This window comes from Mytilus edulis, chromosome 5 (genome assembly GCF_963676685.1).
Source record: "Mytilus edulis chromosome 5, xbMytEdul2.2, whole genome shotgun sequence".
Lineage (NCBI taxonomy): Eukaryota > Metazoa > Mollusca > Bivalvia > Mytilida > Mytilidae > Mytilus > Mytilus edulis.
Genome location: NC_092348.1, coordinates 69349976 through 69369912, shown reverse-complemented (window position 1 = coordinate 69369912; position 19937 = coordinate 69349976). Strand labels below are relative to the sequence as shown.

The window sequence follows — 19937 nt, the reverse complement described above, 5'->3', positions numbered from 1 at the left end:
TATGAAAACCGTCGATCTTTTGAATTATTGCCAGAGGTCATGTAATAGTGTCACATTCGGGTATTCTAGTGACTTCCTGCGGGCTAATAAACTGGTGACATTACGCAATTCAGGTACATGCATCGCTTCCCAGCTGTTTGACCCAGGTGTGCACAGGTAAAAGTACCATCGAAAATGCTGTCAGGTGTATTATACATCCTGTTAACAATGTATGTCCCTAACCTGATTGAAATACACAAAGCCGTCCAAACATGAAATTAAGAGTTTAAAATTTATATCTACAGGCTGATTAATTCTGACATGTGCAAAGACAGAAATAATAAGACCGTAAATTATTAATTTTGACTTCTGTTTCAAAATTCATGTGTAGAAGATAATCTGGTACTGTACCATGTAAAATGATTTTTTTTTCAAATTTCAATTTTACTTTTCGGGGGCGGATCCAGCCATATTAAAAAAGGGGGGTTCCAAATATATGTCCCACTTCAAATGCATTGATCGGCAAAAAAAAACGGGGGTTCCAACACCCGGAACCACTCCCCCTGGATCCGCCAATGCTTTTGTACACAATAGCTTACATAATGTTTTGTCAGCTTGTTTTATTTGCTTAGCAAATGTTTAATTTACGTTATGCGGTCTAGAGTTGTGATGAATAATTTAAGAAAGAAAAAAACATACTGCATCATTTCACAACATTGTTTGGAGTAAATCCTAGAGAATTTATCCGAGAGAATACGGATGACTATCTTTCATACTTTCTTGTCCTATTTCCGATATGAGCGAGCACATTTACAAAATATTTTGCCTATTAGAAAATTTGCGTTTACTTGTATGTGAAGAGACAGGCATGCGCAATTATGACACGAAGATGATACTTAGTTCGTGGCATGTCTCTAGAACGTGCGGTAATCGTTTGTCTTCCTGTACATGTACATTCAATTATTTAAAGGAGTGTCATTTTTATCAATATAAGATTTTGAGAACACTAAAACACTCCCGCGAAATCGCTGGCATTTCAAGCTTTTAATCTGTTGTAGGATGATTTATTGTAAAAGATTTTATGTCTGGAGAAAAGGTATCAAAAGCCCTCTACATTTTTGCCAAAGTCCGTTTTTTGTTTCCTTTTCTGTTAAATTCCATTTTTTTCGAGTATCTGACACTAGACCACAATTACTCTTCCCCTTTGCTACAATGCATTTCTTGGTAAAAGTCAAATTAAATTTTAAAAAATGCACCGCTTCAAACATGAAATAAATGTAACTGCTTATAGACCATTATTAGTCTCATAAAATATGCTTCTAGGACAATCCATCAGTGCATTTTCTTTTGTAGTAGCATGATACATTTCCAATATTCAGTTTCATGCATTGGTCTTGTTTGTAAAAAGGCAGAAGGTACCAAAACGGATAGTCATATTCAGTATTAAAAAACACACTGACAACGTCATAGCAAAAAATAACCAATAAACGATCGAAAGACAAACAAAGAGATAAAAAACACATCATTGAAAACTGGTTAAGGTTGCACAACAAGAACCCCAACAACATCTCGGGAGGATCTCGGATCAAATCATATCAACGCTCCGTGGTACTGTGGTAGACCAAACCTTCATGTTAATACAACATGCAATCTATAAAATTAGACCTCAAAGTGAAATAATTCATAAATAGGTTTATTAATACACAAATAATGAAATGAATCTGAAACATTCGGTGAAAATCTGTATTGGTAAACCGTTTAAATGATTTTAGAACTATTCAGTCTGAAGTGTCACTTTCACATTCTTTGAATCATTCGTATACCCCATCCAACGATGGAAACTCTTTTCTAATTATGTTTACTACACAAGCCGGTAGGATAATTCTGTGTTTCTTGCCAAGTGGTTGACCTTTCCTGACCCAACACACAAACTAACGATAAGCCATAAGCCTGCTTTGTCTGTTAATAAGTACGTCTGGAGCTCTCTTTCCCTTCCAGTAAGACAAAGTTGAAAATTTTCTGTTAACATTTTTGATATTTTCGTTCAAATAGCTGAAGAATTAGTACGTGGTGAGAATTAAATTATTTTGATAAGGACATTATTTCCTGAATATTTAAAAAAAAAGAAAGAATAAGATCGCTTTGAACGACCCACTTATATAACTGCAATTGGTAATTACTATCTATTTCAAAAATTCAAGGTCACCGATTCATATTTAGAATTTTTAATTCATTTACTCGTGTTTATAGGGACATCATTATTCATAAATTTATTCAATTAGATTAATTCAGTATTTCTTTTTTTTTAACAAAAAATATTCAGCGTCAATAATATATTTAATTGAACTGAGCTCATTGAAAATATTAAGATTCCCCCGTTTATCATTCATACGAAATGTTGTTCACACCTAGAAAAGTGAACCGTGACGGCTTAAATTCACTGAGTAAAGATCAAAAGATACAAAATGCTAATCTTTTAATTAACTTGAATTTACCCACGCATTTAACAGGTAGTCACTATGTGTCAAAGTACAATACACATTGTATTTGCGGGGCCGTATTTGCACATTACAAATGTACTAGCAGCACATATTTACTAGACTGACGTAAAAAGTAAAAAGTACAAACATGCATTTTTAAAACACTATCAGTTATATATATTTGTTCAAAATATCCGTCGGAAAAAAAAAATCATAAAAAAATATTTTATATAATTAACTTGTATCACTATAATCATTTCCGAAAATATTAAAATATAAATCGTACATTCTAATTTCAAGCGGAGCGCTGTTCCAATTAAATTATTAGTTGGTTAATAGCTACACCAAACGTCGTCGATGCGCTTTAAATAGCGTTATAAGATGATTCACGATTAAGATTTAAAATGAGATTATTTTCACTCCCGGCATGCTTAAAGACTTAAACTACGTCACATAAGTCAGGAAGTTCGAAGAAATAAAATTAATAATTCTTAATTTTCTCCTTTATTGCTGTTCATATCCAGATAAAACTTGGTGAATATGTTTTTTATGGTATTACGAACATAATTAGCTAATAAGTAAAAATTCGCGAATTATCCCTTTAATGAACATTTAATCTGATTCGGTCATAGAAAAGCTGTTGATATTCCTTTCGTTAATATATTATCGTTGTGTGTTTTGTTTGGTTTCTTATTTTTAAAAGGGGGCGTTGGCAGGGGCATGCTCTTTTTATTTTGTCAAAGGCATGTGTCATTTTTAGGGCTCATGGTTCTAAATCTCTGGTTACAGTGGAGGTTCAAACTCATCATGACTTTAAAAACTTATTAAAAATTCATTTTTCAGTTTCTTGGGGCATTGACATACTGACTATCAATATATCTATGCATAGGAGGGATGACCAATTCTATTCAAAGTAGGTGGTGGGAATTCAAAAGAAATCCTGGTCCATTCACAATAGTACTTCAGTGGCAGATCCAGAACTTTTCCTAAGAGGGGGGGGGGGGGGGGGCTGACTGACCTAAAAAGGGGGGGGGCTCCAGTCATGCTTCAATGATTCCCTATATAATCAACCAAATTTTCCCACGAAAAGGGGGGTCCCCCTGGATCCGCCTATGTACTTGTTCGCCCTGGGTGCTTTGCCCTTATACCCATTCGCCCTGTTCTTTTTTTTTTATTTTGTTGTCCTTTTTAATGTAAATTATTTGAATGAAGTATGTAAAATTTGGTTGACAATTTTGTGCATAAACCACATACGCCAAAACGTTGGAGATTTTGTCTGGATTGACTATTTATTTGCATCCATTGCTACACATGCATTTATTTCTAAACATATTTTCACTTTTGCATACAGATGCAGAATATTCCTTTTCAGCCTGTCTTGTGTCATGTAACAGGGTCTTTTATACAATGTACATGTGGCTCACTAACTGCTTTTTGTTCAAGTTAATCTTTTTAGACATTTGATATCTGGTGGAGAGTTGTCTTATTGGCATTGATCATACCCCAACTTTCTAATTTTGATATTATTGAAAGGTAACTGTATTTATTACCTTGAATTGAATAAATAACTACTTACAAAAAACAATTCCACATGTAAAAAAAATAAATGAAATATAATTTCAAATGATACAATGTAGCTAGCCTTATGGAAAATTTTGTATGTTGTGCATCTCTTTTCTCTTTTTAGTGACGGGGGCCTATTTTGTATGGTTGGCTGCTTCATTTCTGGTGATGTGATATACATTTAGTTATGCAGTGTTGAATACTGGTCCCCACCCCCCTAATTGATAGGAATTAACAAAACAAAAATTCTTTCACTCAATCTCAACAACAAGGCAAAAGTGAAGTAAATCAATATAAGCATACTAACTGGTTCTGCTCGTTTTCTGCTCTTTGGTTGGGTTGTTATCTCTTTGAAACATCCCCATCTATATTCTCAATTTTAAAGATTATTCAAGTATGTGATATGTGATAAATATCCAAAAATGATCTTATTTGATAAAATTCAGCCTTGATCCATAATTTCTTGAAAAAGTACCAAAGCAAAATACAACATGTGGGTACATGTCTAATTTACCAGGAAAAAAGTCGAATAATTCTGGAATGGCAAAACTTGAATTTGCCCAAAACTAAAAGCGAGCTTTTTTAAATTACACTCATGCAAAATAAAAGGGAAACACTTGAGGCCACAGGGAAGATATAATATTCGGTTGTCAGAAGTATAAAATAAACGTGGAATCTTATTAATTATATAACAGTGAAATTGCTTATAACAAAATATTCATGAAAACAACTGAGTCAATAATCTGATTGTTTTTAATAAATATGGTGACATTTCACTTCTGCACTTTTTAATGTTGATGAGTCTCACATATTTAAAAAATCCTCTTGTTACTAAACTTTGGAGCCCATAGTCTGTTAAACTTTCATTTATTAAATCCTGCATTAGTTCAACAAAAATGTCTGCTTATAATCACTTGAACCACCTCGGATACCATTCTGTACATGAATATATCTCTCATAACAAATTTCATATAAATTGCTGATTCCAGGTATCAAAATTTTTATCCTCCAGTAAAATTATTCCTCTGACAGGATGTGTTGTCTACTGAAAATGAAATGTTTTGTTATTAAATTAAGTTTGTTAATTCAATAAAAAAGTAATGAAGAATGATAATTATAATATATTGTATTGTTATTGCCATCTATGACCTCATTACAGTCTGCTCAAGTCATTCTCTTATCTAAAAAAAAACAGATGCTCCGCAGGGCGCAGCTTTATACGACCGCAGAGGTTGAACTCTGAACGGTTAGGGCAAGTATGGACACAACATTCAAGCTGGATTCAGCTCTAAATTTGGATTGTGATTAAATAGTTGACACAGCATAGGTTTCTGACACAGAATGAATGTGGTCTAATGAACTTAAAAAAATTTTTTTTGCCTTTGAGCAATTCACTATGCTGTTAATATTAATCCTCTCAAAAAAATGTTTGAAGAAATTTTCTTTTTATTTATGAAATCTGAAATGAAAACAATTTACCCCCCCCCCCCCCCCCATTTTTTTTTCATATCCCCCTTTCCCTTATTCCAAAACTGATCTCAATTCAAATTTCTAATGGAGTTTGCAACAATAACTACTCATTTAAATACATCATAAAATATTAAAATGTAAAAAAGTGCTTGTAATCACTGAATGGTAAAGATTGTTTTAATTTATCAGTTGGTAGTAAAAGTGAATATACATTGTATATTGTATAAAACAATGATTTAAGTTGATTCAACTACTATTCTGAACAAAGAAAGATAAGACTCCAATTGTAAATTTCATGCTATTGCACAATATTGTGCTATTAGATATTTCTTGCTATTGCACAATACTGTGCAATTGAAAATATTTGCTATTGCACAATACTGTGCAATTGAAGATTTCTTGCTACTGTGAAATACTGTGCAATTGAAAATTTCTTGCTATTGCACAATACTTAATATAATAATTTTGGATCCTGACTTGGACCAACTTGAAAACTAGGCCCATAATAAAAAATCTAAGTACATGTTTAGATTCAGCATATCAAAGAAGCCCAAGAATTCAATTTTTGTTAAAATCAAACTTAGTTTAATTTTGGACCCTTTGGACTTTAATTTAGACTAAAAATCAAGAATCTACATACACAAGTTAGATTTGGCATCTCGAAGAACCCCAATTATTTAATTTTTGATGAAATCAAACAAAGTTTAATTTTGGACCCCGATTTGGACCAACTTGAAAACTGGGCCAATAATAAAAAATCTAAGTATTTTTTTAGATTCAGCATATCAAAGAACCCCAACTTGGCCAAGGATTCAATTTTTGTTCAAATCAAACTAAGTTTAATTTTGGACCCTTTGGACCTTAATGTAGACCAATTTGAAAACAGGACCAAAAATTAAGAATCTACATACACAGTTAGATTCGGCATATTGAAGAACCCCAGTTATTCAATTTTTGATGAAATCAAACAAAGTTTAATTTTGGACCCCGATTTGGACCAACTTGAAAACTGGGCCAATAATAAATAATCTGAGTATTTTTTTAGATTCAGCATATCAAAGAACCCCAACTTGGCCAAGGATTCATTTTTTGTTAAAATCAAACCAAGTTTAATTTTGGATCCTTTGGACCTTAATGTAGACCAATTTGAAAACAGGACCAAAAATTAAGAATCTACATACAGTTAGATTCGGCATATTGAAGAACCCCAATTATTCAATTTTTGATGAAATCAAACAAAGTTTAATTTTGGACCCTTTGGGCCCCTTTTTCCTAAACTGTTTGGACCAAAACTTCCAAAATCAATCCCAACCTTCCTTTTATGGTCATAAACCTTGTGTTTAAATTTCATAGATTTCTATTGACTTATACTAATTAAAAGTTATGGTGCGAACGCCAAGAAAAATGCTTATTTAGGCCCCTTTTTGGCCCCTAATTCCTAAACTGTTCGGACCTCAACTCCCAAAATCAATACCAACCTTCCTTTTGTGGTCATAAACCTTGTGTTTAAATTTTATTGATTTCTATTCACTTATACTAAAGTTATTGTGCGAAAATCAATAATAATGCTTATTTGGGCCCTTTTTTGGCCCCTAATTCCTAAACTGTTGAAACCAAAACTCTCAAAATCAATCCCAACCTTTCTTTTGTGGTCATAAACCTTGTGTCAAAGTTTCATAGATTTATATTAACTTAAACTGAAGTTATAGTGCGAAAACCAAGAAAATGCTTATTTGGGCCCTTTTTGGTCCCTAATTCCTAAAATGTTGGGACCAAAACTTCCAAAATCAATCCCAACCTTCCTTTTGTGGTCATAAACCTTGTGTTAAAATTTCATATAGATTTCTATTCACTTTTACTAAATTTAGAGTGCGAAAACTAAAAGTATTCGGACGACGACGCCAACGTGATACCAATATACGACCAAAAAATTTTCAATTTTTGCAGTCGTATAAAAATGGTCAGATTTATTAAAACGCTTCATTTGCATGGATGTGATGCACATCATGTAAGAGTTAATTCCCTTATATTGTTTTTTTTTATCATAAATTGAATTTCAATTATGGTACCCTTCATTCTTGTAATTAGGTTTTAAATCCAAATGTAACTATCTTGACATTTATACAGCATAGATAACAGAATAAAATCTTTAAACTATTAAAAGAATACCATTCGGCCTTAAAGTCTGTGTATGATTCTTTTACCTATATCATTAATTATAATTTCCATCCTCAATTTATTCCATTGGCAACTTATGTATATAAAAAAGAATAATTTAGTATATAATTACATTTGTATGTCTGACTGTTAAATGTAGATATTTTCAGTCTATTCCCTTATGAAAACAGCCTGCATACCATGTATATTAATATGTTTTTGTTTCATATTTGTGGGATTGAAATCATAGCACACTGTAAATAACTGACTGTTTTTACCCTAAACAGACACTTTTGGATTACTTACATGTACCCTTAATATATTCTAGTCCTATTGTTTCTATCAAAATCATTTTGCTTTCAACATTACTGGACACTGGTCGTTGACATTCCATTTGATTACTGTTTTCTTGTTGTATGTATCTCACACATACAAATGTACATGTACAAGTGTTTTTTGTTGATATATAAATTTTAAAGTCCTATGTATTGAATTTTTGATTCATAGTGAACATCTTTCTCCTTCCTGTAAATATAAAGCAAATAAACATACAATTACTAAATAAATTATATACTAAATTATTCAAAGCAAAATTAAACTTTGCATTGTTATTATCAACACATTAATGCAAATTTGCCATATGAATTACCAAGAAAATACATGTTTTCACTAAGTATTATAAATAATTATGCCTCAAGCATTTTGCTCAATACATAAAAGTTAAAGGCAATAATGAGCAAAGAAAATATTTCCAAGTCTTGAAAATTTATTTTTTATGTATAATATAAAAAAAAAAGATGTGGTATGATTGCCAATGAGACAACTATCCACAAAAGACCAAAATGACACAGACATTAACAACTATAGGTCACTGTACAGCCTTCAACAATGAGCAAAGCCCATACCGCATAGTCAGCTATAAAGAGCCCCGATAAGACAATGTAAAACAATACAAACGAGAAAACTAACAGCCTTATTTATGAAAAAACGAAGAACAAATATGTAACACATAAACAAACGACAACCACTGAATTACAGGCTCCTGACTTGGGACAGGCACATACATAAATAATGTGGCGGTGTTAAACATGTTAGATAACAATGTTTAATATCATAACATGGAGCAGATTTGAGTGTTAACAATCCTTTCATTAACATTTTTATATTCAATTATATTATAGTGTACATAAACCCAGTTTTTCTCAATTAAAATCATGGAACCACCACTGTCATGACTATTGAGACCTTGTTGGAAAAATATTGGTTGATTATATAGGGACTGAAGCATGACTGGAGCCCCCCCCCCCCCCCTTTTATGAAAAGTTCTGGTTTTGCCACTGAAATTTGTTAGTTTCTGGTCTGACATGTAAATGTATGTCACTGTGTAAGCTCTCAAATGGGTGACGGGTGATTGGTTGATTACAATGAGGATACTACATGTATCTGGTTTATTTTTTTCATATATGGGAAAGAAGAGTATGGATAGTGAACCCCCATTGTCAGAAACAAGTGCCTATAATCCCTTTCCCTTTGTATTGTATCAATTTGTGTTCATAAAAGATTTAATTTTAATCATGTTTATAGATAAAATATTAAACTTGAGTGTACATGTATTATATATGAGGGGAGGACAGGGGGTACCTTTCTCCCTTCTCCCACCCCTCTTCTCCTTTCTCCTACCCCCATTCTCCTTTCTCCCATTAGAATAAAACATCTCCTTTTGAAATATTTTTTCTTGAAATATTAGAAAAAATTTTAAAAGGAGAGATATTTTATTTTTTCTCCTTTCTCCAACTTTTCCTCCTTTCTCCCAGCCTTCCTCTCCTTTCTCCTACCCCCTTTCTCCTTTCTCCCACCCCTTTCTTCTTTCTCCTACCCCCTTTCTCCCTGTCTCCCTTACCCCTGTCCTCCACCTCATATATAAATGAAATCAGGGACATATAAAAGTTCAAAATTCTTTATTTTCCAATTAAGGGCCCCTGACGGGCAATAATGACAACAATACACAATACATTCTGATTCTTAACACATAAACATATAATGAGTTTTGTCTCTTGCTTGTTCATGTTGTTATAAGTGTCAAAAGTGTTGGCTGTTATGTTTTATTGTTGTTTTGTTTTGTATATGTTTTTATATGTGTTCATGTGTTTCAGCGATGATCCTTTTGTACTGGATTTTATCCTGAATAAAATTAGTTAGATAGTTAGTTTATAATGAAGATAAAATTAATTGTTCCCAGATAAAATGGGAATTTATCTATATTAGACCAGGTATAAAGTAGCCAAGAGTTAAAGTGAATATGTTTTACATTCTAATGATTTAGTACATGGACGTCTTTGGCGTGCATCAAAATTCATGGAGTACCCTAAACTGGACCCCTGTTGTGTTCACTTATCGCTACACTGACAACAGGTATGGCCTAAATCCCGTGGTCAGAATTCTGACCACGGGATTTAATAATTCGACGAAACTAGTACATCATGGGCTATGTTTAATTACTGATAGCAAATCAAAGAAAAATTAGCACATTTATTAGCCTTCTGAGTTCTTAAGGGAATAAAAGATACCGGCTCAGTTTGTCAAGAACATGTTAACACGCTCGTTGGTCATTTATCTGCGCTACTACCATGGGGTTAATTAACAGATATTTGTTTATTTTGCGGCATCGCAGTATTAACATTTGAGGTCAATTTCCTATCACTTTAATTGGCCCATTTTATTAGCGAATCGGTGAATTTGTAAGACAGGTCCAATAAATGCCAATGTGACAATAGCTCCAAACCGTTCCTTCGGTGCGAAACTATAGGTAGAACGGCGGATCGGCCCCAAGTCAATCCGGCCCAAGGTTGATCCGGCCCAAGTCGATCCGGCCCACGTCGATCCGGCCCCAAGTCGATCCGGCCCCATAATAAAGTATGAAAAAACTATATTCACTATATGGAGGAATTTGTGACAAATTTGAACAGTATAAACGGAATTTGCAAAAAGTGTCGATGATGGGTGACAACAGGTAAGCAAAGTATTGGAGTGTCACGGGATAGAAGTTCCTTCATAATATAAGTTTCAAATGGAAACAATATTCTGGATTATTCCATATTAGTATTATTTTAGTAGGTTTCTCTATACGAATTGGATTTTGAATAAAAAAGCATATTCACCTGGGAAAGTGTTATTCACCGCGCTAAACGTCACGCGCTTTTTCATGCAACGTTATGGTAAAATGTTTCATGTCAAATTTGTTTTGGTATATGTTTGTGATTAAATACATTTTCTTTTCTGGAACATAGAATAAAACAATTACTGTCTTTTGATTCGATAAATATGGGGTTTAATTGACTTTTGAAAAACTGATATTCACTTCGGCCGTCGGCCTCAGTGAATATCAGTTTTTTAAAAGTCAATAAAACCGCATATTTACCTCATCAAAAGACAGTAATTGTATAATATTATTTCCAGTGGAATTAATATTACAGTAAATGTTCCTAACGGAATAAATGGTATAGAACATATGTTCCAATAGGAACAAATATTATGACATTGTTTATAACAAAGTTTCCAGTGGAACTTCTGTTAGGAGGAACAAATATACGTTGACAGAGTACCAGTTAAAGAACTATTTTAAATCGATACGAAACTGAGTGTTATTGTGTCTGTTTGTATAGCAGCTCCAACATATTTAAAATATGAAGATATTTTCCATGTTGCATGACTTTGAATGTCATGGCGATTTTTATTTTATTTACTTCTTTACAACATTTGATAATTAGACTAAAACAACATAAGGGATTAGGGGGTCCTCGTAAGGACCGGCACGGGACGTTTGCGCTTTTTCATAGGACATTTGCGCTTTTTTTTGTGGACACTTGCGCTTCAAAACATAGGACATTTGCGCTTTTTAAAAATGGACATTTGCGCTTTTTACATAGGACATTTGCGCTTTTTTTTATATATATATCTATAACTTCCCAGCCTCCTCTTTTATCCGGGCTTGGGACCGGTAGGTTTGACCTGGCAGAGTTAAAGTCATCTTTATGGTTAAAAGTTTAAAATTCATAGCACCTTCATATGTCATAGCACATTGTTGATATATGTTTAAAGTGTATGTACAGAAATAAAATCAAGTACTGTCATCACAATTACAGGTCAGTTTTAGCTTGATATTTGAAGCCCAATGAGTGAACAAATTTTGCTCTTGTTAACTGTCCTGATTGGTACTTATCCCACATCTCAAATAAATGAGCGAGTTTCTCATTTTCAACGGTACATCTCCTCAAAAGGTCTCCAATTTTTAGGGTTTGGTCGAAACGATATAAAAATCCATCAAGACATATTCATTTTTTTTCTTTACTAGTCACTATAACTTTAAAATCCATGTTCACTGTGTAAATGTGAACTAACTAATGACAAATATAAGTTAAATTTATTTATGTAATGATTTACTTCTCATTAAGATTACAGGTAGTCGACTATAGGTAAAAAGCGCAAATGTCTGGTGAATTTAATACAAGTGAATCAAAATTAAAAGCGCAAATGTCCATAGTATTTGAAGCGCAAATGTCCTATCGTTTTACAGGTAAAAAAGCGCAAACGTCCTGTGCCCGTAAGGACTGGCATCTTGATATTTACCTGTAATTTACCGATATCAGTTCTTAACTAAGATATTGTAAAAACAGATATTATTAGGGTATAAATAAAACATTAACAAACAATATTGTTTTTTACATAATTGGTTTTTCATATATTTTTGGTCGAATATAACCAGAAACTGTTACGTAATTAGTAGATGTTCAAATCTAAAACGATGCACAACAACAAAGTTTTATTTACGTAGAAAGTCCCGAAAGCTGTTGTCTTCTAGTGCGAAGAACCATGATATATCTACCTAAGCAGATGGAAGAGTCAGTCGTATATCTGTCCACTTTTCACGAAAAAGGGAGAATACAAATTGGGTACATCACGTCGTGAACTATTATGTGTTTAAGGGCATACGATACAATTACTTTCTTATTTGATATTTTAGCTATGTCTTTAATTTTGAAACAAAAATATCAAGTTAGTAAATAGCTGTAAAAATGACAAAAAAAATCAGTAAATACCTGTAATCACTGGAACAACTAGTAAATACATGTAATTACTAAATTGACTAGTGATTACAGGTATTTACTGAAATGTTTAGTAATTACGTGTAATTCCTAATTTCACCTATTTACTGTAACATATATATAATAATAATTAATTTTATCTTTTTTTTCAGGTAACAGATTCAGATTCAATATTTTATTATAGTCTCACCACATACAAACATAAAATGAGATTCACATACATAGATTTAAAACATTAAAACATTTGCATTGCATGTACCAATCTTAAAAAGATTTATGAGAGACTTTTAAGATATACTATATACATATAAACTTATTTTTACACATTTAGAATTAAAAATTCTGACATAATATACATTTTTACTAAATGATATTAAAACATTTGTTTCTTTAAAAACTAGTGAAATAAAATACTATTTCTTCTTAATAAAATGTTGTTGCAGGTTTTGGCAACTATAGCAGCAACATTGTCATTACTAAATAAAAATATAAATTTTTCATTATCTGATAAAAGGTTAAAATGTTCATTAAAATGTAAAGCTTCATGTATCATGATTTGTCATCAGAGGCTTCTATAACACTTGTTTTTCTTTTAAAATATCGAATATAGTCAATTTATTTTTCTTAAAATTGACAAGACTTTTGAATAATTGTGTGTAGATAAAAAAAAAAACAAGTAATATTATGAGTATCCATTATTCTTTATTGCAAGAAGATAACTTGAACAAACCAATGACACTATTATATTCAAATATTAACAATTTACTACCAGGTTGATGTCTGAATTCTTTTATATACGTTTTAATATAATTATACTCAATATAATCTTGAAAACTTGTAATAAAAACAAAATCAACCTAGTTTTCTTATACTCATCTAAAGAAAATATATTTCAAAGGCCTTTTTTTTTTACCGTACACCTTTTACATCATAATGAGAAAAAAAAAACATCAACATTTATGAATTACAATTGATATATATCTTTATTTTCATTCCTTATAAATATATTTTTATTGGGGCCGGATCGACGTGGGGCCGGATCGGCGTGGGACGGATCGACTTGGGCCAGATCGACGTGGGGCCGGATCGACCCAAAAGCCCCACCCACCAATCCCCTTTTTTTTAGAGAACTTACAGTCGGCATGAAACATGATCATCCACGCTTTCAAATTTGATTCGTTTTGGTCCGTATTTGCAGTTTCATGTTTACAATCAATGTTCACAAAGTGATAGCGTGAATTATTTCCAGGGAGATTGTGAAGAACACTTTTTTTTTAATTTTGTCTGTCCAGTTTGAAAACGGATGTTGGCAGTGGGTATAATATTTCCGGAGACAAGGGCGGATACCCCAGACCGAAATCCGAATGTAATAAAATGATAAAAGTGATAAATGGGCCTTTTTCAAAAAATGTGGATTTTCTCGTATAATCAATATTTCTAAAAAAGTGTAAATATTTTTATCCAATTTTTAGATACACCATTTAGTTTTTGGTGTGTGTAACAAGTTCCAGCAAATTCAATATGAAATTTAGCTACAGAAATTGCTTCCAGTGGTTTTCAAAGGGTCCAAAAACCCCAAAATTGCTTGTACGAAATTGAAAAACTAGTCTTTTTAAATGCTGGTTTTAATACCCAGCGGAAATTATTATTTTTCTTTTGTTATTATAAATATATAGGTATCACTGCAGGTATGTATACACAAATACAGGGAATTATTAAATTTTATTAGCATTTTTTTTTTACTTTTCATTTCGTACTTAAAAAAATGTCAACTACATAACACAAATGAAATAATGTTGCCAATAAACAACTGATTATATCCCTTGTAACTAAGGAAGTGTTCCCTACTTACTCTTCATCCTCTGATGACGTGCTTAAAGTTACAGGATGACATCATTGATTCATTTCATTATAGATTAGTTTTGGTGAGTACAAATTACTCCGTAATTTTATTCCATGTCAACTTTGTAACGGCAAAAACATTGATAAATTTTGGCATAAATATTTTTTTTTTACATAAATCATTCAAAGTCTATAATACTGACTCTAATTCAATAAAAACCATTTATCTGGTAGTATTGGGGTCAAGAAAAACATCCAAAAAACCACAAATAGGTCAACTACATAACGGTCAACTACATAACGCAGTGAATCGTTATGTAGTTGACAAAAAGCGTTATGTAGTTGACAATGCTGAATTAAATTCACTTTAGCGGACCCCATAAAAAGTACGGGAAACTATAGTAAGTACTAGTATATAGGAATTGGTCCCGCCAAAAAGTTAAAAACGAAAATAGGCCAAAAATCAAAAAAAGAAGGTCAAAATCGAACTCCCCAGGTCAAGTTTTGTTTAAAAAAACTGTTGTTTTAAACAGTTTTTTAAATGAAAATTACAAAATCTAGTAGAAATACGTCTTGGTAAGTGTACAAAATGTCTACGCTTCCGTAACTCAGGTAGGTATATCACGTGATAAAAATTCCATTATCTGTGACCTCTATGTCATGAATATTCATGAATAAGTGACGTCATAGTCAACCGTAACGTAAAATCAGCTGTGTTTACAAACACTGTTACAATGTAAATACGGAAATGCCGATCAAGTTAAAAGATTTGTTTATTATTTGTGAAAGTGTTGAGAAAATTATTCAGTGGTGTTTTTCACTAGGATTAATTCTAGATTTATCTGGAGAGGTATGTAAAAAGTGTAGCCATGGACATTTCAGTTTAAGAAAAGACAGTTCTTTTTCAAACGACATTTTTTATTGGAAGTGCAGCAACAAAAAATGCAATAAAAAGGTCTCCATCAGAAACGGATCCTGGTTTCAAGGACATAATTTAAGTTTGGAAAAAATATTATTCATCACTTATTTCTGGATTTACAAAATAGACCAAGAATTTGTTAAACATCAACTTTCTATTTGTAATCAAACAATCGTAGATTGGTACAATTATTGCCGTGAAGTTTGCATAGAAATTTTGGAAATAGACAGTGAAAAAATAGGTGGAGAAAACGTTATCGTAGAAATAGACGAAAGTAAATTTGGAAAAAGAAAATACCATAAAGGGCGTCGAGTTGAAGGACAGTGGGTCTTTGGAGGTATAGAAAGAGACAGCAAAAAAAGTTTTTTTGCATCAGTAGAAAATCGGACAAAAGAAACACTGTTAAAATTAATAAAAGACAACATAAAACCAGGAACCACAATCATCAGCGACTGTTGGAAGGCATATGATTGTCTAGGATCTGAGGGATTTGAACACTTAAAAGTCAACCATTCTGTAAATTTTGTAGACCCTGAAACAGGAGCGCATACAAATACGATTGAAAGTACTTGGCGAGCACTTAAAAAATCACTTCCAAAATACGGCACAGTAAAATCCCTTTATGACACTTATTTCAGTCAATATTGTGTACGAAAAAAATATATTATTGGCTCTGACGACCCTTTCCTAGCATTTATTAACCTTATTAAAAAAGTGTATAATCCGGAAAAACAAAAACAAGCCCTAATTACGACAGAAACCATCACCGTCAGTGTACCACAACCTGCATCTAAAAAACCAAGAGTACTAAACGAAATAACAAACACACTAAATTCTAGTATGGATGATTTTCAAGCTTAAATGGGTAAGTGCATTATATTTATTTTTAATTGTTCAGTTTCACTAGTTAAAATCACTTTTTAAAAATCATTTACATCGACGTCTTTCGAAGCGGTAAAAAAAATGGCCGCTGTTTATATTTCAGCATAGCAACGTAACTCGGGGTTATCGGTCATGCGCATAAATTGTGCATCTTCCAACTTCCGGGGTCCGCTAAAACAGATTCTTCCCAAAATATGTTTCTAAAAAGTGTTATTTTAACCATGTTAACTGTTTTGAAAAAAGTGTGATGATTTTTATGGAAATATATATCAAGCAAAATGTAAATATTATTAAAAAAAAATTAGGGACCGAAACTAAATCCGTTATGTAGTTGACATATGTCCCATACTTGTTTCTATGTTATTTTTTAAAATATTTTTGTAGTAGCATTAAGATTGCATATTTTTATTTCAGGTTGTATTGTTGTTAAACTATTCAATTTCATATATTAAAGTTGAAAATTGAATATTTTTTGTATTGTTATTTCACAACTGAAATATCCACATTTTTTGAAAATGACCCAAATAGTAAATTCATTACATGAAAAGGAAATGATGAAAACTTGGATTTCAATATAATTCATGTTTCATATTATTTTACATTTTATTGTTGCCGTTTAAATCATTTCTTGGGATACGACTTCTTTGAAAATAATTACCTGCAATATCTGGAATAAAGCTTTATCTTTTATGTTGTGTGGTACAAAGTTTAAGCATCCAAGAATGTCATAAATGCAACTTTCAACGAGGAATGCCAAATCCGACGTCAAATAATGGCCGCCATTACGTGTTGACAACGTCGTCTAGTGAACCGTACGTATCACTGAGCGCCGAAATCCTTACTCATGCACTTCCGGTTGTCCTACTGGATGGTATCTAACACTAAAAATAACCCCTGGTTTTCTGGAAATCTTAAATTAGTATACTATGGAGCGCATTGATCCTCAATTTTTAATGCAAACTCATAGACAGGTAAATTTTGGCTCAAAATGGTCTTAATATATTTCTCTTTCAACAAAACTTTCATTTCTACAAATTTGTTGGTTAGTTTAGGTGAACAATGACATCAAATGCACTTTTTTTTGTCCGAGTAGGCCTACGTTCTAAATTTGAGGGAGTAATTGGTGGTATGACACCGACAGAAGAAAGGTAGATTTCTCCTTTTTTTTTTTTTTTTTTTTACAATATCGAAGAATATATATACATATACAACTATTTTCTATTGTAAGATGCAATATTTTCTACAACCGTTCTATATTAACGGAGAAATAAGTAAAAATGCACGTCAAAATGACAAATTGAGTAAACCTTGCCTCGAAATTGTTTAATTTCTCGTTAAATTGTTTACATTGTACGGAAAGAAAGGTACGAGAAGATAGATACTGACACGGATATTGCAAAACTTTTCATTTTGAGCATCTCAATATTTGTATTTCTGAGTTTGGAATGAAAGAAATGGGTCATGTCAAAACTGGTCGGTTTTGTCAATGTTTACCACCCGGTTTTGTCATAGATTTCACAATGCATGCATTACCCGGTTTGATCAAATAAAAAAAATCACAATCGCATTACATTATAATTGATAATTAAGCGTTAAATGGGAGTTTTGTGGGTTGTTGGAAAACAAGTTTTTTCACAGGACTACGGCTTATTATTTATATAAGTCTCAGATTCATATAAATGATAAGCAATCATTTAAATTCCTAATCTTATAGACGGGTTTATCTATAACTGACCTAGAAAACATAGGCGCATCCATTAACCTCTCACGTGACCGATCCGCCATTAAAACCGTGAAAAATAACGCACGTGTATTGATCAAAATATTATCGATTTTCTGTTTACATTTGCATCTCCTTAATTTTCTTATTTATTTTACTATGAATACTGCCGAAAGTTAAAAAAAAGGTGGAGGTATTTCTTGTGCAGTTAAAAGTTGTACAAATAATCGTAGAAAATTTCAGATGTGGAAAAACTCAATAAATAAAAATAGGCAGTTGCTATTTGTCCGGCTAGCCGGACGAATAGTACCAGGACTATTTGTCCGGCCAATACAATGCGCATGTCACTATAATATTTGTGTGTGCGTGAAATATTATCTTTAGCATCACCAGGGGGTAGCACATGTTTGTTATCTTTAGCAGGGGCGTAGCTACCCGGAGGCACGACAGCACGTGCATCCACGTCGTTTTCACAACAACAACAAAAAAAAAAAGCAGAAGAGAGAGAGATGAGTTGGTCAATCGGAATCGGAGACTGTTGGTGTCTTTTCCGTCTATCCCGGATATTAGTTTGACAACCTAGTTACAAGTGTTGAGGAAGCTGTTCATTCAGAAAAAGATCGTAGCTCCGAAGTTGTGTGCACATTGATTCGGGGCATGCAAAAAAGGAAATGACAAAATAAAAATTTATAAATTGAATGTTAAAGGAAACACCTATGTTGTCACTTTTTTTAATTGATGAAATATCATTAAATAACGACATTTGGTTTCAAAATATTTTTTTTGTGTGGAGATTATGACAAAATCGGAAGGTTACTTGTATCTTTTACAAGATTTTTACTTTTGAATTTGTAATACTCAGTCTAAGGTATGTAGTTTTGGAGCACATTTTACAGTGTACAGTTCATCAGTTTGGAATGAGATGTACCAATCGGCATTAGAATTATCAGATCCCTTCGATATCGTTGAAAATATGCCGAGGCGATGTTGACAGACTACCAAAGCCAATCACCCTGCAACCACGCCAAAACAGTATTGGAAAGTCTCATTATTTTTTGCGTTCATAGACCATATGATAAGGCAACTGGAGAGTGGAGTCGCGTCAAGTTATCAGAAAATCGCTTCTTTGTGCTGTATCTGCTTCATGATCGTGTTGTAGGAAATATCACAAACGAACACATCTCAATATTGTCTGAAACATACGAAACTGACCTAGCATGTAATTTTGACGAATTCAATTGGGAGGTCGCTCGATGCCGAACACGTACGCTGGTTTATAACATCTCGCGAGTGCTACCATGCCATGATGGCCCTGAGATCTAACAGTCACGGTACTACGTACAATGTATGTAATTGAAAACAAATGTACGATCAACAATTATTTTATTTCCCATTTTCCTTGAGTTCAATTTTTTAGAGTCCCTTTCATAAGATTATATATATATCATTCTTGGAAGTTCATTATATCATGTTCCATTGTCAAATTCCGAAAACTGCAAAATTTATCACAAATATTTCAGCCATAATCTTAAAATTGAAAATCAGTGATCAGATTACACGCGCCCCCTTGGTGCTACTGAAGATAATGTTACACGCACTTCCGAACGCACATTATATGACATGCGCATTACAATGGCCGGACAAATAGCTCTGGCACTATTCGTCCGGCTAGCCGGACAAATAGCCACTCCGATAAAAATATGTAAATATACAAGTTGTGCCGACTACACACAATACGTTTTTTTTTTTAAATAAAACTTGATACACTGGCAGACGAATGTTGACACGTCGTCAACTTAAAATATCTATGAAAATTGTTCCGA

The 19937-nt window shown here is 32.6% G+C and overlaps 1 protein-coding gene and 1 long non-coding RNA gene across 2 annotated transcripts; one reads left to right on the top strand and one right to left on the bottom strand.

Annotated features, from left to right (window-relative positions):
• Positions 1 to 4757: 4757 nt before the first annotated feature.
• LOC139522497 (uncharacterized) lies at positions 4758 to 14046 on the bottom strand. Its single transcript, XR_011664446.1, has 3 exons — positions 13887 to 14046; positions 7962 to 8174; positions 4758 to 5067 (listed from the first exon to the last, which is right to left on the bottom strand). It is a non-coding gene; the product is annotated as an uncharacterized lncRNA (long non-coding RNA).
• Positions 14047 to 14963: 917 nt separating this feature from the next.
• On the top strand, positions 14964 to 16584 carry LOC139524346 (uncharacterized). Its single transcript, XM_071319113.1, has one exon. It carries the CDS (start codon positions 15342 to 15344, stop codon positions 16371 to 16373), a length of 1032 nt encoding a protein of 343 aa, XP_071175214.1. The 5' UTR covers positions 14964 to 15341; the 3' UTR covers positions 16374 to 16584.
• The last annotated feature ends 3353 nt before the right edge of the window (positions 16585 to 19937 follow it).

What these genes read in the sequence shown, in the direction of transcription:
- LOC139524346 (XM_071319113.1), top strand. Translation starts at nt 15,342, where the DNA reads ATGCCGATCAAGTTAAAAGATTTGTTTATTATTTGTGAAAGTGTTGAG.